The sequence below is a fragment of the Ilyonectria robusta genome (genome assembly GCF_021365365.1).
Source record: "Ilyonectria robusta strain PMI_751 chromosome Unknown BGZ61scaffold_1, whole genome shotgun sequence".
NCBI classification, from domain to species: domain Eukaryota; kingdom Fungi; phylum Ascomycota; class Sordariomycetes; order Hypocreales; family Nectriaceae; genus Ilyonectria; species Ilyonectria robusta.
In genome coordinates, this window is record NW_025764435.1 from 3370346 (window position 1) to 3390796 (window position 20451).

The 20451-nt window shown below is 54.5% G+C and overlaps 4 protein-coding genes across 4 annotated transcripts; 3 read left to right on the top strand and 1 right to left on the bottom strand.

The window, feature by feature from the left end:
* Positions 1-251: 251 nt before the first annotated feature.
* BGZ61DRAFT_525886 (uncharacterized protein) lies at positions 252-1687 on the bottom strand (the record flags this gene model as incomplete). Its single annotated transcript, XM_046252846.1, has 2 exons — positions 252-1474; positions 1612-1687. The coding sequence occupies 2 exons, from the start codon at positions 1685-1687 to the stop codon at positions 252-254; spliced, it is 1299 nt and encodes a 432-aa protein (XP_046112609.1).
* Positions 1688-2818: 1131 nt separating this feature from the next.
* Positions 2819-4597, top strand: BGZ61DRAFT_471222 (uncharacterized protein; the record flags this gene model as incomplete). Its single annotated transcript, XM_046248186.1, has 2 exons — positions 2819-3793; positions 3842-4597. 2 exons carry the CDS (start codon positions 2819-2821, stop codon positions 4595-4597), a joined length of 1731 nt encoding a protein of 576 aa, XP_046112610.1.
* Positions 4598-6000: 1403 nt separating this feature from the next.
* Positions 6001-11961, top strand: BGZ61DRAFT_501962 (uncharacterized protein; the record flags this gene model as incomplete). Its single annotated transcript, XM_046251713.1, has 8 exons — positions 6001-6047; positions 6078-6503; positions 6561-7419; positions 7846-8153; positions 8666-9140; positions 9199-9267; positions 9322-9684; positions 10745-11961. The coding sequence occupies 8 exons, from the start codon at positions 6001-6003 to the stop codon at positions 11771-11773; spliced, it is 3576 nt and encodes a 1191-aa protein (XP_046112611.1). The 3' UTR covers positions 11774-11961.
* Positions 11962-14084: 2123 nt separating this feature from the next.
* On the top strand, positions 14085-18481 carry BGZ61DRAFT_23279 (uncharacterized protein). The gene is made up of 2 exons (XM_046238235.1): positions 14085-17427; positions 17483-18481. The coding sequence occupies exons 1-2, from the start codon at positions 14194-14196 to the stop codon at positions 18191-18193; spliced, it is 3945 nt and encodes a 1314-aa protein (XP_046112612.1). The 5' UTR covers positions 14085-14193; the 3' UTR covers positions 18194-18481.
* The last annotated feature ends 1970 nt before the right edge of the window (positions 18482-20451 follow it).

A 20451-nucleotide genomic window follows, 5' to 3' on the forward strand; every position in this document is an offset into this window, starting at 1 on the left:
TTGTAACTCATGCAGGTTTTTATACTATTCCTTCGTATCAGGTTCGGATGGATGTAGTTGTAATCAGATTGAAAAATTACTAAATAACTAGGCAACATATATGCCCTTTTTTGTTTTAGATGACAGCCGCGGAGATTGCACATAGACACCCAGATTACCACAAGCGGGCCGTATACTAGTAATACAGTGGTTTTCAAATCTTTTTACAAGACCCAACCTGACGCAGACACGACACGAGTTAGCGGGCAATTTCAACCGCGCATAGTCGACTTCTTCTGCGACTTGCGCATCTCCTTCTCCCTCTCCTTGTCGAGATACTTCTTCTGGGCCTTGGCGTCGAGACCCTTAAGCTCGGCATCGCGCTTAGCCTTTCGGGCCTTCTCCTTCTCAAGGAGGCGCTCCTCGTTGCGCTCATCCTCGGAGGCCTTCTTGATTTCGGAAATCATACCCTCACGGGTGTTGCGGACCTTCTTGAGAACCTCGGGGCGGAAGTGGGCGGCCTTGACGAGGACGTCGGGGAGTTGCAGGAAGTATGTGAAGAGGGGCAGGAGAGCATCGTAGTCACTGCCGGAGGGTAGACGGTACTTGAGGAAGAGACGCTTGCGAGGGGTGGTCTCCTCAATGGTTGCGGGCTTGTCAATGGGCTGGTCCGAGATGATGAGGTACTCAAGCAGATCACCAGCAGACTTGACGGCATCGGCCAGCTCAGGGGTGAGAAGGGCCTCGGTAATCTCAGCGCTCTCGCTCATTACGGTTGTCCAGACAGGGAGCTTAGAGTTGTCCTTGGTGAAGGTGAGGGACAGGTCGTATCGCTCCTCGCGGGCCTGCTGCATGTTGTCCTTGTTGACAATAGCCCAGACAAAGCCGTCGTAGTTGCTCTTGGGGTCCTTGGCGCGCACCTCGGCGGAGCCGGGGATACCGGGGACGGTCAGGTTCTCCTTGCCATCGAAGGGGTAGGCAATGGCCTCCATAACATCCTGGGGGACAGGGAAGCTCTCCATGAAGTAACCGAGACCGGCCTCGAAAATGTTGACAATGGGGTTGAACTTCTTGGTCAAGGTGAGCTTAACATCCATGAAGGCGGTGTTCTGTCGACCGGTGGCGTAGGTGGCAAACTCGAAGAGCGACTTCTCCTTGATGAGGTTGTCGGGCTTGATATCGCTGTCCATGGTGGCAACACCACCGAAGCCGACGAGGGCAAACTCGCTCTTGAGGGCAGAGGCATTGGCGCGGATCCAAGACTTGGCCTTGGAGCGATTGGAGCGGGCGCCAAGGATGTGGAAAAAGAAGACGATGGACGCCATCACCATGATGATTCCCTCGGTCTTGAACTCGGAGAGGGAGTGACGCTCATGGATGTTGTACCACTTGGTGAAGGGAGGGGCCGTGGCGGCGGGAATGGCGGCGGCGATGGTGGCATCGGCGGGTTCGGGTACGGGGATGGGACTGGCAGCTTCAGCGAAGTCTGCGAAATCTGTGGGATTTGTGCGTCAGTCTCGATTCCCATGATGCTATCGGATGGGCATTTTCGCGCGTCGCATCGACACCACACCACACGACGACGGCGACGACGACAACGCGCGGGATCGGCAAGAAGAGGGGAAAACTCACCCGAGTCGGCGCTTGCGGCAGCGGCAGGCGCCTCAGATTTGGCGCCGCCAAAGGCATTTCTGAAGAATTCGGCCATGATCGCGGTTGATGACGGAGGAAGCTTGAGCCTTGGGGAGAGGAAGAGGAGGTTGTGGCCACGCCAACAGGAGGTAGAAAACTGGAGGAGTGGGCTCGCAGAGCTCCTGCTGAATCAGGACGGAAAAGAGTGGGGCAGGCAGGCCCGACAATCTGGGGCATGCATGGATTACTCTCGTTCGTCGCACACAGTCTGGTAGGTACGTAACACGAGGCCACTACCTTCAGTGACAGCTTCGGCCTCTCAGCTCGGCTCCTCGCATATATCCCTTGCAATAGTTTTCGCTTCGACATGCCGGGTTCCTGATGGTTTGGGATGGGGCTCCCAGGTCGCGATTGTCAATTTCTAACTGTTTGACACGGTGAGATAACGTCCCGCCAAGCGGACAAGGGCCTAGTCACGCCATTGTTTCTCCACACTCCTCGAACTAACAATCCATTCTATGCGCTTCTACGGAGTACAAAAAAGTATTAAAGTCGATGAATAAAATGTTTGGGGAAGAGCATGTCAAGTCTAGGATCCTAGTCAAGTGCCATAGAACCAATCACACTAATACTTGAAGAAGCTCTGATCTTCAAAGGCCACAACCCAGATTTCTCACATACCTTACCCTGCAGTCGACAACGGTCGAAGTGGCGTTCTGCAACCCTCGATCCCGCCGCCCCAGATCTCAAGTGCCTGACACCCCCGTGCTGGCTCGCATGGACCGCAATGTTGGATGTCGTTGGGTGACTGGGGAGGAATAGTTATATAATTAACTTAGGTGATGGGCATCCAAATCGGTGCCTCGCCCGCTCTATCATTGAGAGCGTATTACGAAGTGAACCAAAAACGTCGAATTTCAACATTAATTCACCATCGAAATACGCCACGTCATTTATTACCACAACCCCCCAAAAGCCCCTACAGAAATGTTCTGGAAGAAATCAATAAGTAATGGACACACCACTCTCTCGTGCGAGAGACCGGGAGAGTCCCACTTGCATGCGGAGTGTCTCACCTGATTGGGTTTTACATGTGACGCGTTACCGTGCCAACACATAGAACCTATCCCCTAATGCGCGACATCAGCGAGAGTCATCAACGCGACAGAAGCCAGAATGCTCAAGTGTCCACGGCCTCGCCATCAAAATGTCACGATCAACTGCCGCCCGAAAATATGGAAAGCCATCGAAGAAATCAAAAGCGGAGCGGCTGTTCGCCGAGTTGCCCCAGAGCCCGGTGCGCAGGCAGCCGGAGTCCAACACACAGAAGGACCAATTGGAGTCTTTAACAGAGAGGGTGTCCTCACTCAAAATTGAAGAAGTGCCCTCTCTTAGAAGATCACCCCGGAAATCGAATAAGGTGTCTCTCATTATCGAGGATCAACCAATCGAGGACCAACCAGTCGAAGATCAACCGATTGAGGCAACATGTGAAGAGGAAGACCAAGCGACATATGAACCAGACACGGATGTGACCCCACAAACTGAGGTCCCGGAACCTGCACCAGAGGTCCAACCGCAGGTCAACGAGAATGATGGAGAGCCAGTGTCAGAAGATGAACAACTTGGAACTTCGCTACGAACTCTGACGTGGGATGATGTTTGCCCTCCAGGGGACAGGATAGACAAGATTGCGGAGGCATCCTACGCAGAAGTGTACCGCGTCACAAACGACCGCGGAACAAGTATCATCAAAGTTATTCGGCTACCATCGCCTATCAAGCCTCAGACCAAAGCCCAAGTCAAATCTGGCCTCGTGGATGAGGAGCCCCATTCGGAAGAGGACGTTCAAGGCGAGCTGCGAATTTCCGAGTGGTTGGCTGACATCCCTGGATTTGTCGTGTACAAAGAGCGATACGTGGTTCAAGGGAAGACCACGGTGGAGCTGCTCGAAACACACCAAAAGTTCCAAAAGAAGATGAAGCGACAGGACCCGGACAGGGCGCAGTTCTACCCTTCCCCAAGCCGGTATGTCGACGGCACCCGGTTCTTGGTGGTGGAGTTGGGTGATGCTGGAAAGGCATTGGAGGATTGGAAGTTGGACACTCAGGCCCAGCTCTGGGATATCTTCTTCTTAGAGGCAATTGCACTGGCAAGGGCCGAGGATCTTGCCATGTTTGAGGTAAGAATATGTGTATTGAGCAATGTGGATTTCAACTAACTGGAGTAGCACCGTGATCTCCACGAGGGCAACCTGTGCATCAAGCAAAGAAGGCCTCCACGTGAGATGGGTCCTAGATCCAAGGGGTTCTTTGGATTTTCGGGGCTGGACATCACCATCTTGGACTACGGACTATCCCGAGCTGAGGATTTGTCCATTGATGACGTGGCGCCGGTGGCCTTCGACTTGGAAAAGGACCTCAGCCTCTTCACCAGCACGCACGCGCCACAATGCAAAGTATATCGCCAGATGAGATCATTCTTATTACGGGCCGACCGGAAATGCCTTCCTCCCTCGGCCCACGATACGCCTTACGCCAAGGGCATCGATGGGCCTCTATCCTGGGACGCCTTTGCTCCATACACTAATGTACTTTGGCTGGCGTACCTGTACGAGTACTTAACGGGTCATTTCACCGGAGACAAGAAGGAGCTCGCGGCCTTCAAGAAGGAGACGAAGGAGATGTGGACGTATCTAAACCCGGACGCCAAGGATAGTGTTCCGTGCTTTGGATGCGCGGCGGACGTGGTCTGCTTTGCCGTGGAATCCGGATGGATGACACAGGAGCAGCTTATAGGAGTGGAAGACTCGGTGCTTGAGCGGGAAGACAGTATCATAGTTCCACGAGAGACTGCACGAGAGACCCCGCGAGAAACTCTACGAGATGGTCTACGGGAGGCTCCACGAGAAGCCCCGCGAGAGGATGTCCAGGAATCCCAGGAGGGGACACCGCTGCGAAGATCATCCCGAAAACGACCGACGTAGCATGGCACGATGGGGCTTGACTGTTTGGCATTTAGGCATTTCATCTCTGGGAGGATCTGGATTTGGGTAAACGGCGTTTCTGGCAATAGATACCATCGGGCTGCCTTGTGTTGGTCGTAGTTACGATAACCCACACGCGTAGGCCTGCCTACTTGGATAGAACGAAATAGATGCCGTATCGTAGCAAAACATTGCGCTCAGCTTACTTGCTTTTTAGAGATGGTTCGATGCAGGTCAACTTCCCGATTCTTCATAGGCTGGTTAAGTGAGGTCCAATCAACTGAAGGCGCAGCCGACGTCGAGGTCTACTACAAACATTGTTTTCTTTTCCATCCGGCCATGTGGCTATATTTATTCAAGAGTTCATTGTTCCTTCATCCATGATCCCCGGAAAGAAGTCCGCAAATTAACCTAGCGGCTCCCATCACCGGAAAGTCATGTGGGTCGGGGCTTCAACCGAAGTCCGGAGCAATCCTCCATGCATGCGAGCTGCAAGAGGCGGAAGGTGTTTCGGACAACAACAAAAAGGCTTGTGACAGATGGTCGGCAATCCGTTACAAGGACGAGCCTGGGAGAAATGGAGATGAGCCACCCTCCATTATAAACCCAATGCAGGTAATGGGAGGTGGTGCGTGAAATGAGGTTGCCAGCTCAAATGGGTTCGTGATCTCCGTGTTTCCTGGTCGGAATGCGGAGGTGCCTCGCTGGACAGTGTTCCGGAGAGCTTGGATCATCCAGGCGGAGGTTAGGGAGATACAGCGCTTAGACCCTGTTGAAGCTCACTAAAGCCTGCTGACAGCCGCTAAAGGCCGCCGGAAGCGGGGAGGTTTTGTTGGGATGCAGGTACCATCTAACAAGAGCAACAGAGCTCCGAACTCATCTCATCGGCAAGTCGTCTGGCCTCGGCCTGCCCCGGGCTTCACCCCTGCGTCCTCGGCACCCCTAACGCCCCCTGTGACCTCACTTGTATTAGCGCACATACTCTGCTGAAAGGCTCCAGCGGAAAGCTACAGTGGGTGTGCAGCTGACTTGTAGGCCCAGGTGCCGAGGCTAAATCGCCAGGACACCGGCCGAAAAAACATGCCCACCTCGCTCGCTTCTGGCTGGCTGGCATGTTGAACCACATGTCACGGCCTTGCTCGTCGACGAACTCGCCCTGACGCGCGCGCCCAATCTCCTTGTTTGCTCCACGACGACATGCCATCGCATCTTATCATCACCACCTCACTCCGCTTGCTCAATTGATTCACGGCCTTGCGCAATCCCCCTCAACCCGCACCCGCCGCAGATAGCTGGCCGCTGGTCGTACTCTGACCGCCGACCTCGCGAGAGCCATCGTCGTCGGAATCGCTTCCATGTCCGTCCCGAGCTCCGCTTGACCTCACCGTCATCCCCTCATCGCCATGTCTACCAACGGCCACTACAACGGCTTCAGCCCGTTACCGACGACGTCTGGTGGCCCCCGAGGCCTCTCGAACAGCATCTGGGCTGCCCCCATCTCCGCCACGCTTCCGTCGGCCTCGGCCTCATCAACCTCCTCCCGCCAGCCTTCCCAAATCTCAAAGACATACCGCCAAGCATCTACCCTCTTCCTCACGCGTCGTCTCCCCGAGGCCCTGACTACGCTGCTGCCGCTCATCGCCTTTTCCGACCCTGTCGAAGATGGCGAGCCTCCGCCCGTCGCGCGTGCCTCCAAGACGACTCGCGTCAAAGTTTGGAGCCTCTACTTGACCATCCTCAATGCTATTGCCGAGCTGGAGCCTGAAGAGGGCAAGGATGCCTTTGGTAATCAGGAGTGGAGGGCCTTGTGCACCAAGGTCCGGGAAGGAGAGGTCTGGGATGAGGTGACCAGAAACGGCTACCACGGCGTCGAAGGCGATGTTGATTCGGATGTGGTCATCAACCTGTGAGTTCTGGAATGTGCCTGCCTGAGACCCTTTGACCGGTTTGCTAACTGAGACAGCGCGACTTTGTTACTGGCACATGCCCGCGATCAGTTATTCAACCAGAAGAAGCTCGAGGCCTATCTCGCTGCCTGCAGCACGCCCAACCTCGACATCACCGGCCGACTTGGCGAATCGCCTACCCCCGAATCGCGCATGGCGAATCGCTACCGATCGCCAGTCAAGGGCGCGAGCGGTGCCAACACCCCTAGGGATCTTAACTCTAGAGTTAAGATCTTGGAACTATACACGCTACATGTTCTCCTGCGTAACAACGAGTGGGATTACGCTCGTGAGTTCATTAGTGTGAGCCCCGTGCTTGATGACGAGCGTCGTGAAGCCTTTCTGCAAGCCCTGCAGAGTCTCCGAGATGAGCAGGAGGAGCAGGAGAGACAGGCTAATGAGGAACGTGAGCGGCAGGAGGAGGAGCTGCGGCAGGAGATTGAAGAGGCTAAAAGGCTGCGTGCCGAGAATGAGGAGAGGGAGCGGAAGAGAATAGAAGAGGAACGCTCACTCCGTGAAGGGAGCGAGGTCGACTATGGTGTCGATGAAACGCCTAGTCACCCGGCGGTGAACCGAAACCGACCTGCGCGATCACCATCGGCCGCTTCATCCCGACAAACCAAGAGACCTAACGGCAAGGCCGTGGCCGCTCCGACACTAAGCTCGCGCGCATCAATGGTCATTATGCGATTGCGCAATGTAATCGAGCAGCTCGGCATGTCGCTCAATTCCAACCCCATGATGCTGGCTAGATTCATGGCGTTCATCGTGGGCATTATTCTCATGCTTGGTCACCGAGGTATCCGCGAACGTGTCCAGCGAATACTGGGCTCATCGTGGAACAAGATCAAAACAACCGCCGGCATGGGAGTCAAGGTCACATATATTTGATCTGTTTTTGTTTTGTATCATAATATCCTTTCATGCATCATGAGGAGTTTAGGATGGGTTGTTGTATATTCAAGTCTGAATCGGTAATCACAGCTACAAAATGTCACCATCATCATGTTACATAAAGAATGACCACGTAAAATGCATCACATTTATTGTATTCCATAGCGGCTAGATTTCACAGTGACATTTCCCATCCTGACAGCGCGCCAAACGCCAGCGATGCAAGGTATCGAAGCTCGTTTTCCTGCAACCATAACAACCAATGACCCAACCCAGGCCGCCGCTTCGTTAATAATTCGTTGTCCGATTCGTTTTCTTTTGGTAGAATAACTAGAGGGGAATGAATTAGTACACATTCGCGAGCACAAAGGGGAGATGCCAACTCACATCTGTCCTTGAACTACCCAGATTGATAATCTTGGGACAGCCATCGCGATCCTTCTCCAGCCGGGTGCACTCAAAGCAGTAGAAGGCGTCCGAGATGCCCTCGCCTCCGCATACGACGCACTTGTTCTGGTAATTTCCGAAACTGCACTCGTCGCAGATTCGGACGAGGGTGGTGGGCCGGACGTAGGAATCGCAGACGGGGCATTTGCCGTCACACTTGTCGCAGAGGCGGCCGATGGCGATGCCAGCCGTCTTGCGGCACATGACGAGATCGCTGGAGGAAATGTTAGCAACCAGCAATTCGTTGTGAATGGAAATCGGACTTACGGGTGATGGCGAGACATGGCGAAGGAGCCTGAGGGGGGTGCAGCGGGAGGTTTGTGTTGGGAGGTTGTGTGGGTGAAGAAGCAGAAGATGGCGTTGGACGCTGAGAGCTTGGAGATGGCCGCTAGATGGAGATTTCTCAGCCTTGCCGCGGCGTTCGGACGAGTTCGAGAGGCGTCCAACGGCACGGGCCAATCATGTCGCCCGCTTCAGGATGAGCCGAGGCGGGGCCGATGTGGCTGGTGCCACTTTCAGAAGCTCCTACGACATGGCCGTTCGACAGTCCCACCTTTTGGACTTGATCTTCAGCCTCGACAAGCTCCCTCCGTCTGCCAACTATTTTTTATCTCCTGGCTGCCCTGGGTTTGTCGTGTGAATATTGCGCGACCCTGGATACCGGCCCCCAGTTTATGCGACAGCCATCCGACATCTGTCGCCACCAGTTATGGCCACTGTAGAGGAGTATGCATGCAGCCTGATCCTGGCCCGTTCATGCCACCTGCTAATCGAGTCGCAGAGAGCGTCCAATGGACGGAGCCATTTTAAACGCGGATGTGGATGCGCCCCCCCGCGACATGATCGAACCAGAGAACCTCAAGAGAAAGGTATCGCGAAATGACGACCGAGACGGCTCCCCGAAGCGAGCTAGGCACTATGACGACGACCGCGACCATTACGACCGACGATCAAGACGGGACTCATCCCCAGCTCGTCGCGACTCGTACGGGAGCGCTACGAATATTGATCACGATCGCCGCAAGTCCGCGACCCAGGAGGAGAAGAAGCGCGGGAAGCGCCTGTTCGGTGGCCTGCTCAGCACTCTGAGCCAGACGACCGGCAGCTCGCAGCAGAAACGACGCCTCGAGATTGAGCGGCGACAACAAGAACGGCAGCAGAAACAACGGGTCGTGGATGACAAAGAGAGGGCCGAGAAGCTCTCGCGATTAACGGGGATTCGCAGGTCGGAGCAGGTAGCGTTCGAGGAAGAAGTGGTGAGTCTAGGCCTGTTGGAGAATAACCTCATATTGGGAGCTAACTCTTGGGAACCAGATGCGGAATAAGCACTCTAAGATGCTCGCGATGGCGAAGTTCCTGCGCACAAAGGCACACCCACAGATTGTACGTTACTTGAGGTTCCATTCACTCATATCTTGCAGCTGACCAAATCCTCAGTGTTATCTCCCGTGGAAGCTTACGGCGGACCAAGAAGACGAGATCGACGACCAACTACAGAACGCGAAAGCAACTATCGAGAAGGAACTAGGTGCTTTCAATGAGCGGAAGAAGCGGCACGACAAAGACTACGGACAGCGTTCCCGACCCGCTCGGTCCCCAACCCCTGGAGAGCCTCCTGTGCCGGCGCCTTCTGGCGAGGATTCTGCCGAGAAGCCTACGCGCAGCACCAACGGCTCAGATCAGGCGGCTAAGGCGCCGGATAAGGAACAGAACCAAGACAATCATCATCATCATCATCATCACCACAATCATCATCACGACGAGTCGGCGGATGTGCTCGAGGAAGCTGACGAGGACATGGTAATCTACTAACTATATTCCCTCGACGGAATTCATGCACATCCATATCCTGACAACCGTGACTTTGTATTACCATTTGCCATTTTCTTGGAGCTTTCTTTGGGAATGGGGACGGGGATTTAGCTGGACCGGTGATTACGTGGGTGGCACGAGCTGTTAACGCCAGGACGAAAAATGTTTGTTGCAATCGCCGGGAGCCTTTACCGCCGGGGGGTTCCAACCTTTAAGATACCAAACTATTGTTCGATACCCATAATGAAGGTCCACAGGCATGATTGTTGTCATAAGATGTGTGTGATAACTTGCAGGGTACTCCTGAGCGCAAGAAGGACTACCTCGGCCATTTTCATGCGCCTTCATCGGCCCGTGAGTTGTCTTGCGGAACCCATATCCACTATCTTCGACGCTCCTCCCTTCCCGCATCAACTCTCCGGTCTGACGAAACAACTAAACGAACGTTTCACCCCATGGTACACATTTACCGCTCACCGCACACAGCCCAACAAAGCGACACCAGCCCGCTCTGGCGTCATCAACGGCGGTGACAGACAGGATGGGAAGTCGCCTCCGGATTGAACCTCGGCCCCCCCACTCTGCGTCTTAGTTCGCCTCCGAAGCTACGTCCCACCTCGTACCGTTGACCATGCTTCGGCAGCCGATTTTTGTCTCCATTACACACGGCGACATATATAAAAGCACCGCGCTTCAGCTCCTCTCTGTGCGGTTGCCATCTTTAGGTTCTTTAGTCGGCTCGCCATTGATTCTCGCTCGATCTGACAGGAGAACCCCTGGTTTGAACTGGAGCCGCTAAGCGCTTCATCGAGTCGGCTTCAGCCCGCAACTACGTAAGTTATACTCCGTAACTGCCCCGGGGTTTGAGTTGTCGCGTTGTTTGGGGTATTTTAAGGGACGTTGTCGTCCCGATAGCGTGTATGGTATTGTTCGGAGAGTATTCTTTGTGACGTCTCACTGGGCTTGAGAATTGTAGTCCCAAGATTCCGAGAGACAAGCTGACACGTAACCAGAACATACAAAACGTCTGGCCTTCAGGGAAAGGAAGATAATCATGTCTTCCGCCAAACTGGTGCCAAACGACCCTAGGGTCAGCATCGAGACGGCCCAGATTCGAGGCAAGAATTACAAGTACATCGTGGGGAAGCCGGAGGGCGAACCCATCGAAACTATGATCCTAGTCCACGGTTTCCCAGACTTGGGATTCGGATGGCGCTACCAGGTGCCTTACTTTATGTCATTGGGCTTCCAAGTCGTCGTTCCGGACATGATTGGGTATGGCGGCACCGATGCCCCTGAGGCCCTGGAGGAGTACACGTACAAGAGCGTGGCGGCAGACATCAAGGAGCTCGCCAAGAAATTCGTTGGCGAGGGGCAGATCATCCTCGGTGGCCATGACTGGGGCGGTGCGGTCTCCTGGAGAATTGCCATGTGGCACCCCGAGCTGATCAAGGCCATCTTCGTCGTGTGCACGCCCTACACATCGCCGTCGCCCACTTACGTCCCGCTCGACGCTATCATCGCTGCCGGTCACCTACCCAACTTTACGTACCAGCTGCAGTTCCAGGGCCCCGATGTGCAGACCGAGATCCAGGGCAAGGAGAAGGTCCGGCAGTTCCTGAACGCCATGTACGGCGGCCGAGGCCCCAACGGCGAGGTCGGCTTCAAGGCGCAGGAAGGCGTGCAGTTCGACAACCTGCCGCTCCTGGGACCCGCGCGGTTGGCTTCGGAGGAGGAAATCGAGTACTACACGGAAGAATACTTGCGCAACGGTGCCCCAGAGCTGCGTGGGCCACTGAACTGGTACCGCCTGCGGAAGCTGAACTTCGACGACGAGCTGGAGCTTGCGGGTAAGGGCCACAAGTTTGCGATGCCAGCACTTTTCATCACCGCGACGGAAGACGTGGCGTTGCCGCCATCGATGTCGAAGGGTATGGATAAGTACTTTGACGACTTGACGAGAGGGGAGGTGAAAGCATCGCACTGGGCGTTGACTCAGGCATCAGAGGCGGTCAATGGACAAGTGGCCAAGTGGGCGAATACTGTCTTGAAGGGGGCTTTGAAGGCATCTCTTTAAGGCGGAGGGATGTTTGTATGACCGAGGATGAATCATGAAGCTGGAAACGAACAGATTTATTGGATATTATGACATTGTGTGCACTGGTGGATGGGCAAGGGTCTCATACAATGTGCTACCAAGTATACTTTACGCTAACAGTAACTAAAACCTCACTTTTAGGATAATAAGAACCAACTCAAGTGCATCGCTCAAGTACTAAATAAGGGTCTTAAGGGCTTCTACTGAGAGATATCTACCCATACACTGTACTACACTGTACAGCTGATTCGGAAGTTGTAAAACTTCTTCCGTCAGCCTTGGTAGACGAGCAGGGGATGTTAGTCGGCGAACACTGACAGTGAGATGCCAAGGCTCGTCGAAGGCGTTCGCTGACTACGCTGATCCTCCCAATTATCTGGGATTTACCGGTGGGATTAAATGCGCGCGTTAGTGCCCAGGAATCGGGAGGAATCGCCTGAGAGAATTCTTTTTGACGAATGGTAGCATTTGCGCCGATCATGAAGATCTGAGGTGTGATGTAATGTAAGACCACTCAGAGCGACCCTTCCGGTATTATTATACAACGAGACACAGGGGAGAATAGAGGCGCTTAGAGAATCCTTTGGTTCATTTGCCCAAGGGTAGTTCCCGCTGTGGTAAGTCGTGAATGTCAAGTTCTTGGATGCTGATACCTGTAATCCCGTTGGAGGTAGAGCTTACTTGATAGCATCGTCTAGTACCTAGATGGAAGTGGCTGGCTTAAGGTGGGGACAGCGAAGATGACGACGTTCAGGGGGCGAGGGGTTCCCCACCAGTCGGCCGCGATGTACCTGTCACAAGTCGGGCACCTGGAGAACAAGTACCTCTTCAGTGGAAATTGGCGGGAGGAGATACCCGAAGCTAGCCTGGCGGGGTACATGGGAAGCCTGGGCCCTCGCGAATACGACCTGTTGGGTGGCGGGTGATGTGGCTCTGGCAAGACGTCGCGAATAGCAACACACAGCCCAGCACCTGGCAGGGGGGGAAGAAGAGGAGAGTCGAGGAGCCACTGGAAGAAGAGGAGAAGCCCGAGGAGAAGCCAAAGGACGCCAGAGCCCATGACAGCTCCTGTCAGGGGCTCAGACTTTTTACTTGTCGTTTTACATAGTACAGGGCCACTGCCGGATGCCATCCCCTTCACTGTTTGAAGAAACTGGACGCTGCTAGGGACCGCGCATTGCCAGGGGACGACTCGTTTCCTGTCAGCAACCAGACTCCCTTTGGCAATCAGCTACGGCACCTTTTAGCCAGGACCCCGTACATACTTCGTATTATGGACAGTACCCGTAGGCACCCACTGCAGCAGCTATGTACTGGGGGCAGCTTAGCACTGGGGCGCTGTGGCCACTGGACCAGTGACGACGACCCAGAGGCATGGGAAATCCGGCATGTTGACCCGCCAAGTCTTCTGCCACGTCCACATTTACTGCCATCGACGACAGGAGTGTGGCTCTGTCAAGTTTCAAACAAGTGACAAAATACGAAGACGCAGCCATTCACTCGGCGCCGTAGCTTCCGGGTGCGTGTGTGCGTGTGTGCGTGCATGCCGGTTTGCAGGTTCCATTTGCGGTGGTGCTCTGCTGCTTTCTGCTTTCTGCTCTGCTCTGCTCTGCTCTGCCTCTACCCTAGGTACTCTTCCCGCACTACTGCCCTGCTGCTCCACTGTGCGCTAGGCGTCTCGCGACCCGCCCGCTCAACCATCCGCTCACCACAGAAACAACCCCCAAACCCAAACCTCGACACGCAGTCTCAGGGACCCGGCCAATCGCTGCATGCAAGCTGGCCACACGAGCGCCCCTTCAGCCTTTGAGCCTCAGTCGACGTTCCACTGCGCAGCGCGCTACCCCTACAACGGAGCACCTCCAGCACCACTGCACCAGCCCAGCGCCTCGTACGCATTCTGGCACCCGCGGCCGCATACCTGCCGACTTTTAGTGGCGTAGGTCCTCTGTAGTGCGTCCTTCCAGTCCCTCGAGCTTACGCCCAGAAAGGAGGCTGTGCAGCCTTTCCAAGCCTAGAATCCCGACTCCAGAGTGGACGGCGAACTCAGCCAGCAACCAACCGGGCCAGAGCCACCGAGCCACCGACCGAAACCGAAGCACTGAGCCACTGCACCAACTGCACCAACTGCACCAACTACTGCACCAACTACTGCACCATTCAACCATCAGCTGCGCTTGAATCCTTTCTGTTGCGACAGCACGACACCCACGACGATCCCACGATTACGACCTCCCACCGACCGTCCATCCTTTGCTTCTTCCCTCGCTCCATCGCTGACTCGCTCTCATCACCCATCACCCATCTTTCTCTCATTCGCGTCTTTGCATTTCCGTCCATTCCGCATGCCGACCGTCCCTCCCCCCAGCTGATTGCCTGACCTCGAATTGTCCGCCAGCATGGCTGGACGCCAGCCAGGAGGGCCTCAAGGGGGTCCCTCCAACAATCGCGACAACCTGCTCCTGGATCTCGACAACGACCAGCCCGTCTACAACGATGGCCAGCGGTCCACCCTCAACGATGACGACTTAATGCGATTCCACAACCAAGAACAAGATCCCCAGGGCCGGCCGTCCGTCTCTTACGATGACTTCGTCGGCGGCGGCGGAGGTACCTCCAACACAGCACCAGCATCGCGCTCCGCAGGCGGCTTGGGAGTCCCAGGAGGACCCGACTCTGGCAACAACCCCTACCTGACGAGGCAATACAGTCAGACGTCGGACCTGAACAACTACCAGCGCTACGCCGACGACGACGACGACTACCCTGCTGAAGGCGAATCCTACTACCACGGCGGCCCCAGGGCGAACGAGAACTCTCCAGGTATGGCCAGGAACAATGCGCGGAATCGAAATAGTGTCCTGGGCCTGGGCGGAGGTTTTTTGGGCAGGGTAAAGAACAAGTTGGGAATGGGCCAGGGTTATTCGGAGATGGATCTGCCCTTGACGGAGCCAGGCCACGAACGAGGTGACTCCGTTGGAGGTTCCTCGCAACAACAGCAATTCAAGAAGGGGGGATTTGACATGGGCAACTTCAAATTCGGCTTCGGGAAAAGCAAACCTGATCCCTCAACCCTGGGTCCCAGACTCATCTACCTCAACAACCCTCCCGCCAATGCCGCCAACAAATTCGTCGACAACCACATCTCCACGGCCAAGTACAACGTTGCCACCTTCCTACCCAAGTTCCTTCTCGAGCAATTCTCCAAGTTCGCCAACGTCTTCTTCTTGTTCACTGCCGCGCTGCAGCAGATTCCCAACCTGTCGCCTACGAACCCGTACACCACCATTGCGCCCCTCGGCGTGGTGCTTCTCATCTCAGCTGGAAAGGAATTGGTCGAAGATTATAGGAGAAAGCAGGCCGACAATGCCCTCAACACGTCCAAGGCCCAGGTTCTACGAGGCTCTACATTTTCAGAGGCGCAATGGATCAACGTGGCCGTGGGAGATATCATTAGAGTGGAATCAGAAGAGCCCTTCCCCGCTGACCTGGTTCTTCTGGCTAGTTCTGAGCCCGAGGGTCTCTGCTATATCGAAACAGCTAACCTGGATGGCGAGACTAACCTCAAGATCAAGCAGGCTGTGCCAGAGACATCCACCATGGTGTCGCCGAGCGAGCTGAGCAGACTGGGCGGCCGAATCAAGTCGGAACAGCCCAACAGCAGTCTTTATACGTACGAAGCGACCTTGACGATGCAATCCGGAGGTGGAGAAAAGGAACTCGCTCTCAACCCTGAACAGCTTCTGCTCCGAGGTGCTACCCTGCGAAACACTCCCTGGGTGTACGGCGTAGTCGTGTTCACGGGACATGAGACCAAACTGATGCGAAATGCCACGGCTACCCCAATCAAGCGTACCAAGGTCGAGAAGCAGCTCAACTGGCTGGTTCTGGTGCTGATTGGTTTGCTCATGGTTTTGAGCATCGTCAGTACTGTCGGTGACCTCGTTCAACGGAATGTCGAAGGCGATGCGCTCTCATACCTTGAACTGGAGGATACGGACACTGCTGGAGCAGCCGTGAAGGTGTTTTTTAAGGACATGGTCACCTACTGGGTTTTGTTCTCCGCGCTGGTCCCTATCTCTCTCTTTGTCACTGTCGAACTGGTCAAGTATTGGCACGGAATTCTCATCAACGACGATCTCGATATGTACTACGACAAGACCGATACGCCGGCCACATGCCGAACTTCGAGTCTCGTCGAGGAATTGGGCATGGTCGAATACGTCTTCTCGGATAAAACTGGAACCTTGACCTGCAATATGATGGAGTTCAAGCAATGTTCTATCGCAGGAATCCAGTACAGCGACGACGTGCCAGAAGATCGACGCCCGGTTATGCAAGACGATGGTACGGAAGTCGGCATCTTCGACTTCAAGGCCCTCGAGGTTAACCGGAAGAACCACCACTCCGCGCCCGTCATCGATCACTTCTTGTCGCTCCTCTCAACCTGTCACACTGTCATCCCGGAAATGAGTGAAAAAGGCACTATGAAGTACCAAGCTGCTTCTCCCGACGAGGGCGCCTTGGTTCAAGGTGCGGCTGAGCTCGGATACAAGTTCACTGCACGAAAGCCCAAAGCTGTCATTATCGAGGCCAACGACCGGGAGTTCGAGTATGAGCTCCTGGCCGTTTGCGAATTTAACTCAACCCGAAAGAGAATGTCTACCATCTACCGATGCCCCGACGGCAAGATTCGTTGCTACTGCAAGGGTGCTGATACTGTTATCCTGGAGCGTCTGAGCGAGGAGAACCCCCACGTCGAAATCACATTGCAGCATCTCGAGGAGTACGCCTCGGAAGGTTTGCGAACTCTTTGTCTGGCTATGCGAGAAATCCCGGAGCAGGAGTATCAGGATTGGGCCAAGATCTTTGACACCGCTCAAATGACTGTTGGTGGAAACCGTGCGGACGAAGTCGACAAAGCCGCGGAGCTTATCGAGCATGACTTTTTCCTTCTCGGTGCAACGGCTATTGAAGATCGACTCCAGGACGGTGTCCCTGAGACGATCCACACTCTGCAGCAGGCCAACATCAAGGTGTGGGTATTGACTGGAGATCGACAGGAGACGGCTATCAACATTGGCATGAGTTGCAAACTGCTCAGCGAGGACATGATGCTGTTGATTGTCAACGAAGAAACGGCTGCTGCTACTCGAGACAACCTCCAAAAGAAGACTGATGCCATCCGCACTCAGGGCGACGGCACGATTGAGACCGAGACACTGGCCTTGATTATCGACGGAAAGTCATTGACTTATGCCCTGGAGAAGGATCTGGAGAAGTTGTTCCTCGACCTCGCCGTCATGTGTAAGGCTGTTATCTGCTGTCGTGTCTCGCCTCTACAAAAGGCACTGGTTGTTAAGCTGGTGAAGAAGTATCAAAAGGGCTCAATCCTCCTCGCTATTGGCGACGGAGCCAACGATGTCTCCATGATTCAGGCTGCTCATATTGGTGTTGGTATCAGTGGTATGGAAGGTCTCCAAGCTGCGCGAAGTGCCGATGTGGCCATTGGCCAGTTCAGGTATCTTCGGAAGCTGCTGCTGGTCCACGGCGCCTGGAGTTACCAGCGTGTGAGCAAGACGATTCTCTTCTCATTCTATAAGAACATCGCCTTGTATATGACACAGTTCTGGGTAAGTTTGACAGAATATTCAACTAGACCAACCTCAGCTAACCCTCTTGCTCCAGTTCACATTCCAAAACGTCTTCTCCGGTCAGGTCATTTACGAATCCTGGACTCTATCCTTCTACAACGTCTTCTACACCGTTCTCCCACCTCTGGCCCTTGGTATCTTAGATCAGTTCATCTCGGCGCGCCTCCTGGATCGCTACCCTCAGCTGTACATGATGGGCCAACAAAACTACTTCTTCAAGCTCAAGGTCTTTGCGCAATGGATCGCGAATGCGGTATACCACTCCATTATCCTCTACATTGGCGGCGAGCTCTTTTGGTATGGTGACCTCATCCAAGGCGATGGTAGGATTGCTGGCCATTGGGTTTGGGGAACCGGACTGTACGCCGCGACTGTGCTCACTGTCCTGGGCAAGGCGGCTTTGGTTACCAACAACTGGACCAAGTACCACGTGCTTGCCATCCCCGGTAGCATGGCTTTCTGGTATCTCTTCATCGCTGTCTACGGTATCGTGGCACCCATGGCCAATGTGTCCAATGAGTATCACGGCGTAGTGCCCAGGCTCTACAGCAGCCCCGTCTTTTGGCTCCAGACCATTGTTCTCGCCATCCTGTGTCTGATTCGAGACATTGCGTGGAAGTTTGCGAAGCGCATGTACTTCCCGCAAACGTACCACCACATCCAGGAGATCCAGAAGTACAACATCCAGGATTACCGACCGAGGTGTGCTCTCATGATGCCGCTCTTAATATTATGTCCATACTGATTGAATGTGTAGAATGGAGCAATTCCAGAAGGCCATCCGAAAGGTTCGGCAAGTGCAGCGCATGCGCAAGCAGCGAGGCTACGCCTTCTCTCAGGCAGATGAGAGTCAAACGCGTGTGCTCCAGGCATACGACACAACGAAGAACCGTGGAAGATACGGAGAAATGGTGAGCTCGAGGCCGGGTGGGAGGTAGCCGGCCACGGCTCGAACTCGGCGTGGATGCTCGGGATGGAAAGAAACCGTGATTTATTGCGCATGACGAAATAAAAACCCCGGGCCTGCTTAGGAGTTGGATGCTGCTTTTTGACATTGTTTGGTTGCTTTTTCTACTTCTCTTCGTTGTCCACCATCGCGCAGCGGGCGGCGACTGATCCCAGATCCTGCCCTCCGGTTACCCACCTGGCCTTTTTGTTTTCTGGTTGATTCTTGGCGGGTCACCCCCCCTTATCACATGGCTTGACGCTGTGGAAATAACGACGATCTTAGATGGCTCTCTCGAGGAGAGGGAAATAGTCTTAGTTAGATGTTGGGTTGCAAGGCTGGGTCGCGCTCTGTTCGGAGGCGGAGAGGTCTGGGATGATGGCACTGGATGAAACTGAACTGGACTGGATGGACGAGACGAGACGGGATGGGATGGGGACTTGGACTGACATGTATTGTGTTATGTATTTTATCGGGCGAAAGATGCCAGTCATGATGGGGAAATGTGACTCCTGTCTCTACGACATTTTAGATGCAAGCCAACTTTTGAACAAGGACTTAAATCAAGGGCACCCGCACTCGCATGGGAAGCTAGATGTCACCTAGCCCCGGCATCAGCCTCAATGTCTCATTCTTTAGGCAACCCTCAAGGACGTGATGAAACAAGGCGAGAGGTGCAGTCAACTCCATCTTGGCCTCCCCCATCAAGTTGAGACGGCGTTGCGCCCCTTCACATGACCCCCATCTCACAGCTAGCTCTCACAGCTAGCTCTCACAGCTAGCTTGTAATTGCTGAGGTTGGATCAACACGAGAAAACCGGCCAAGACGCCTCGTCCACTGGCGAACGAGTTCCAGCCCTTATCTTTCTCTATGGGCGCATGACGGACTCGGCCTTTGACAGACTCGGCCTCTGACGTAGAAAGGGCCCCCCACTCCTATTCTAAGAGTAAGCAGTAGCCTAGGCTAACTTAGGGATTATGAATATGGGAGCGTGCTCCAGTCTGCAGGCCGATTATTTTGCCGTCAAGGAGAGAGTGGCTCTGCTGGAAAGCGGCACGAGGCCCAATGAGGTCATAATAGCCCCAACCGCCCATCAGCAAAAAAGAGGTGCATAACACGGATGGATTCATGACCAGCTCAACCTCTTCAGCCTCCCCAAGGCCCCCTAATCCTGGCCCCCTAATCTCTCATCCCTACCTCGTACTCTCACGAGAACAACAACACACGCACGGAGCCACACCGGCCGCTGACGTTTTTCTGTTTCTCCCCCCACGGGTCGGCTGCCTCGTCTGCTGGTCACCAGGTGCTAACCCTCATCTCCCTCGACGCAGAAAAGGGAGCGGGGGTGGTTGCGTGCCAGCTCACATGACGCCTCGTTCACCCGGCGTTCCTGCTCGAATGAATGCATTGCATTGTATTACCGTAGTACCGAGAGAGTAGCACCAATAGGTACAGCACCAATATAGCACTACTCGAGAGGTAGAGGAGCACCGCTCGAGCTGCACAATGTACTTCGTTCCTCCAAGCTGCACCTAATTAATAATTACAAACTTGTCCTCCCAGCGGCTTTCGGTTCCGACCTTCCCCCCTCGATTGTCCCACTGCGACCACTACGACCACTACGAAAGGGGGGCCTAGCTTGCTTCTCCCGCGTTTTTTTAGTCTGGGGAAAATCTGGGGCCCCCGCGGAGAAAGAAATGGTGAGGCGATCGGAGCGCCGGAGAGGTCTTAGGGGGAGCTACGTGGGCCTGCAGCGGCGGTAGTTGAGGAGGTGGCGTGAGGCCGATGTGACGGAGAGACAGGGAGACCTGAATCAAGCTAGAAGTCACCCTAGTCATCAGTTGGCTTTCGGGAGGCATCGAGACCGGCTGAACTTTCACATATCTCGGTGCGGCCAAGTAGACACCGACAGAGTGGCTCAGCATGGGTTCTAGAATCAAGGGCCGCTCTACCCGTCGTGGCGGGGACCGGTCCGTTTCTTTGTTGATATGCGTTTGCTATCTCGTTGTAGTTGTAAAGTGTAAAAGTGTAAAAAACGTAACATGTAATGCCATGT

Excerpts from the sequence above, each read along its gene's own strand:
- BGZ61DRAFT_23279 (XM_046238235.1), top strand. The coding sequence starts at position 14,194 with ATGGCTGGACGCCAGCCAGGAGGGCCTCAAGGGGGTCCCTCCAACAAT. Across the intron at positions 17,428-17,482 it reads TGTATATGACACAGTTCTGG|TTCACATTCCAAAACGTCTT; the intron begins GTAAGTTTGACA and ends CTCTTGCTCCAG.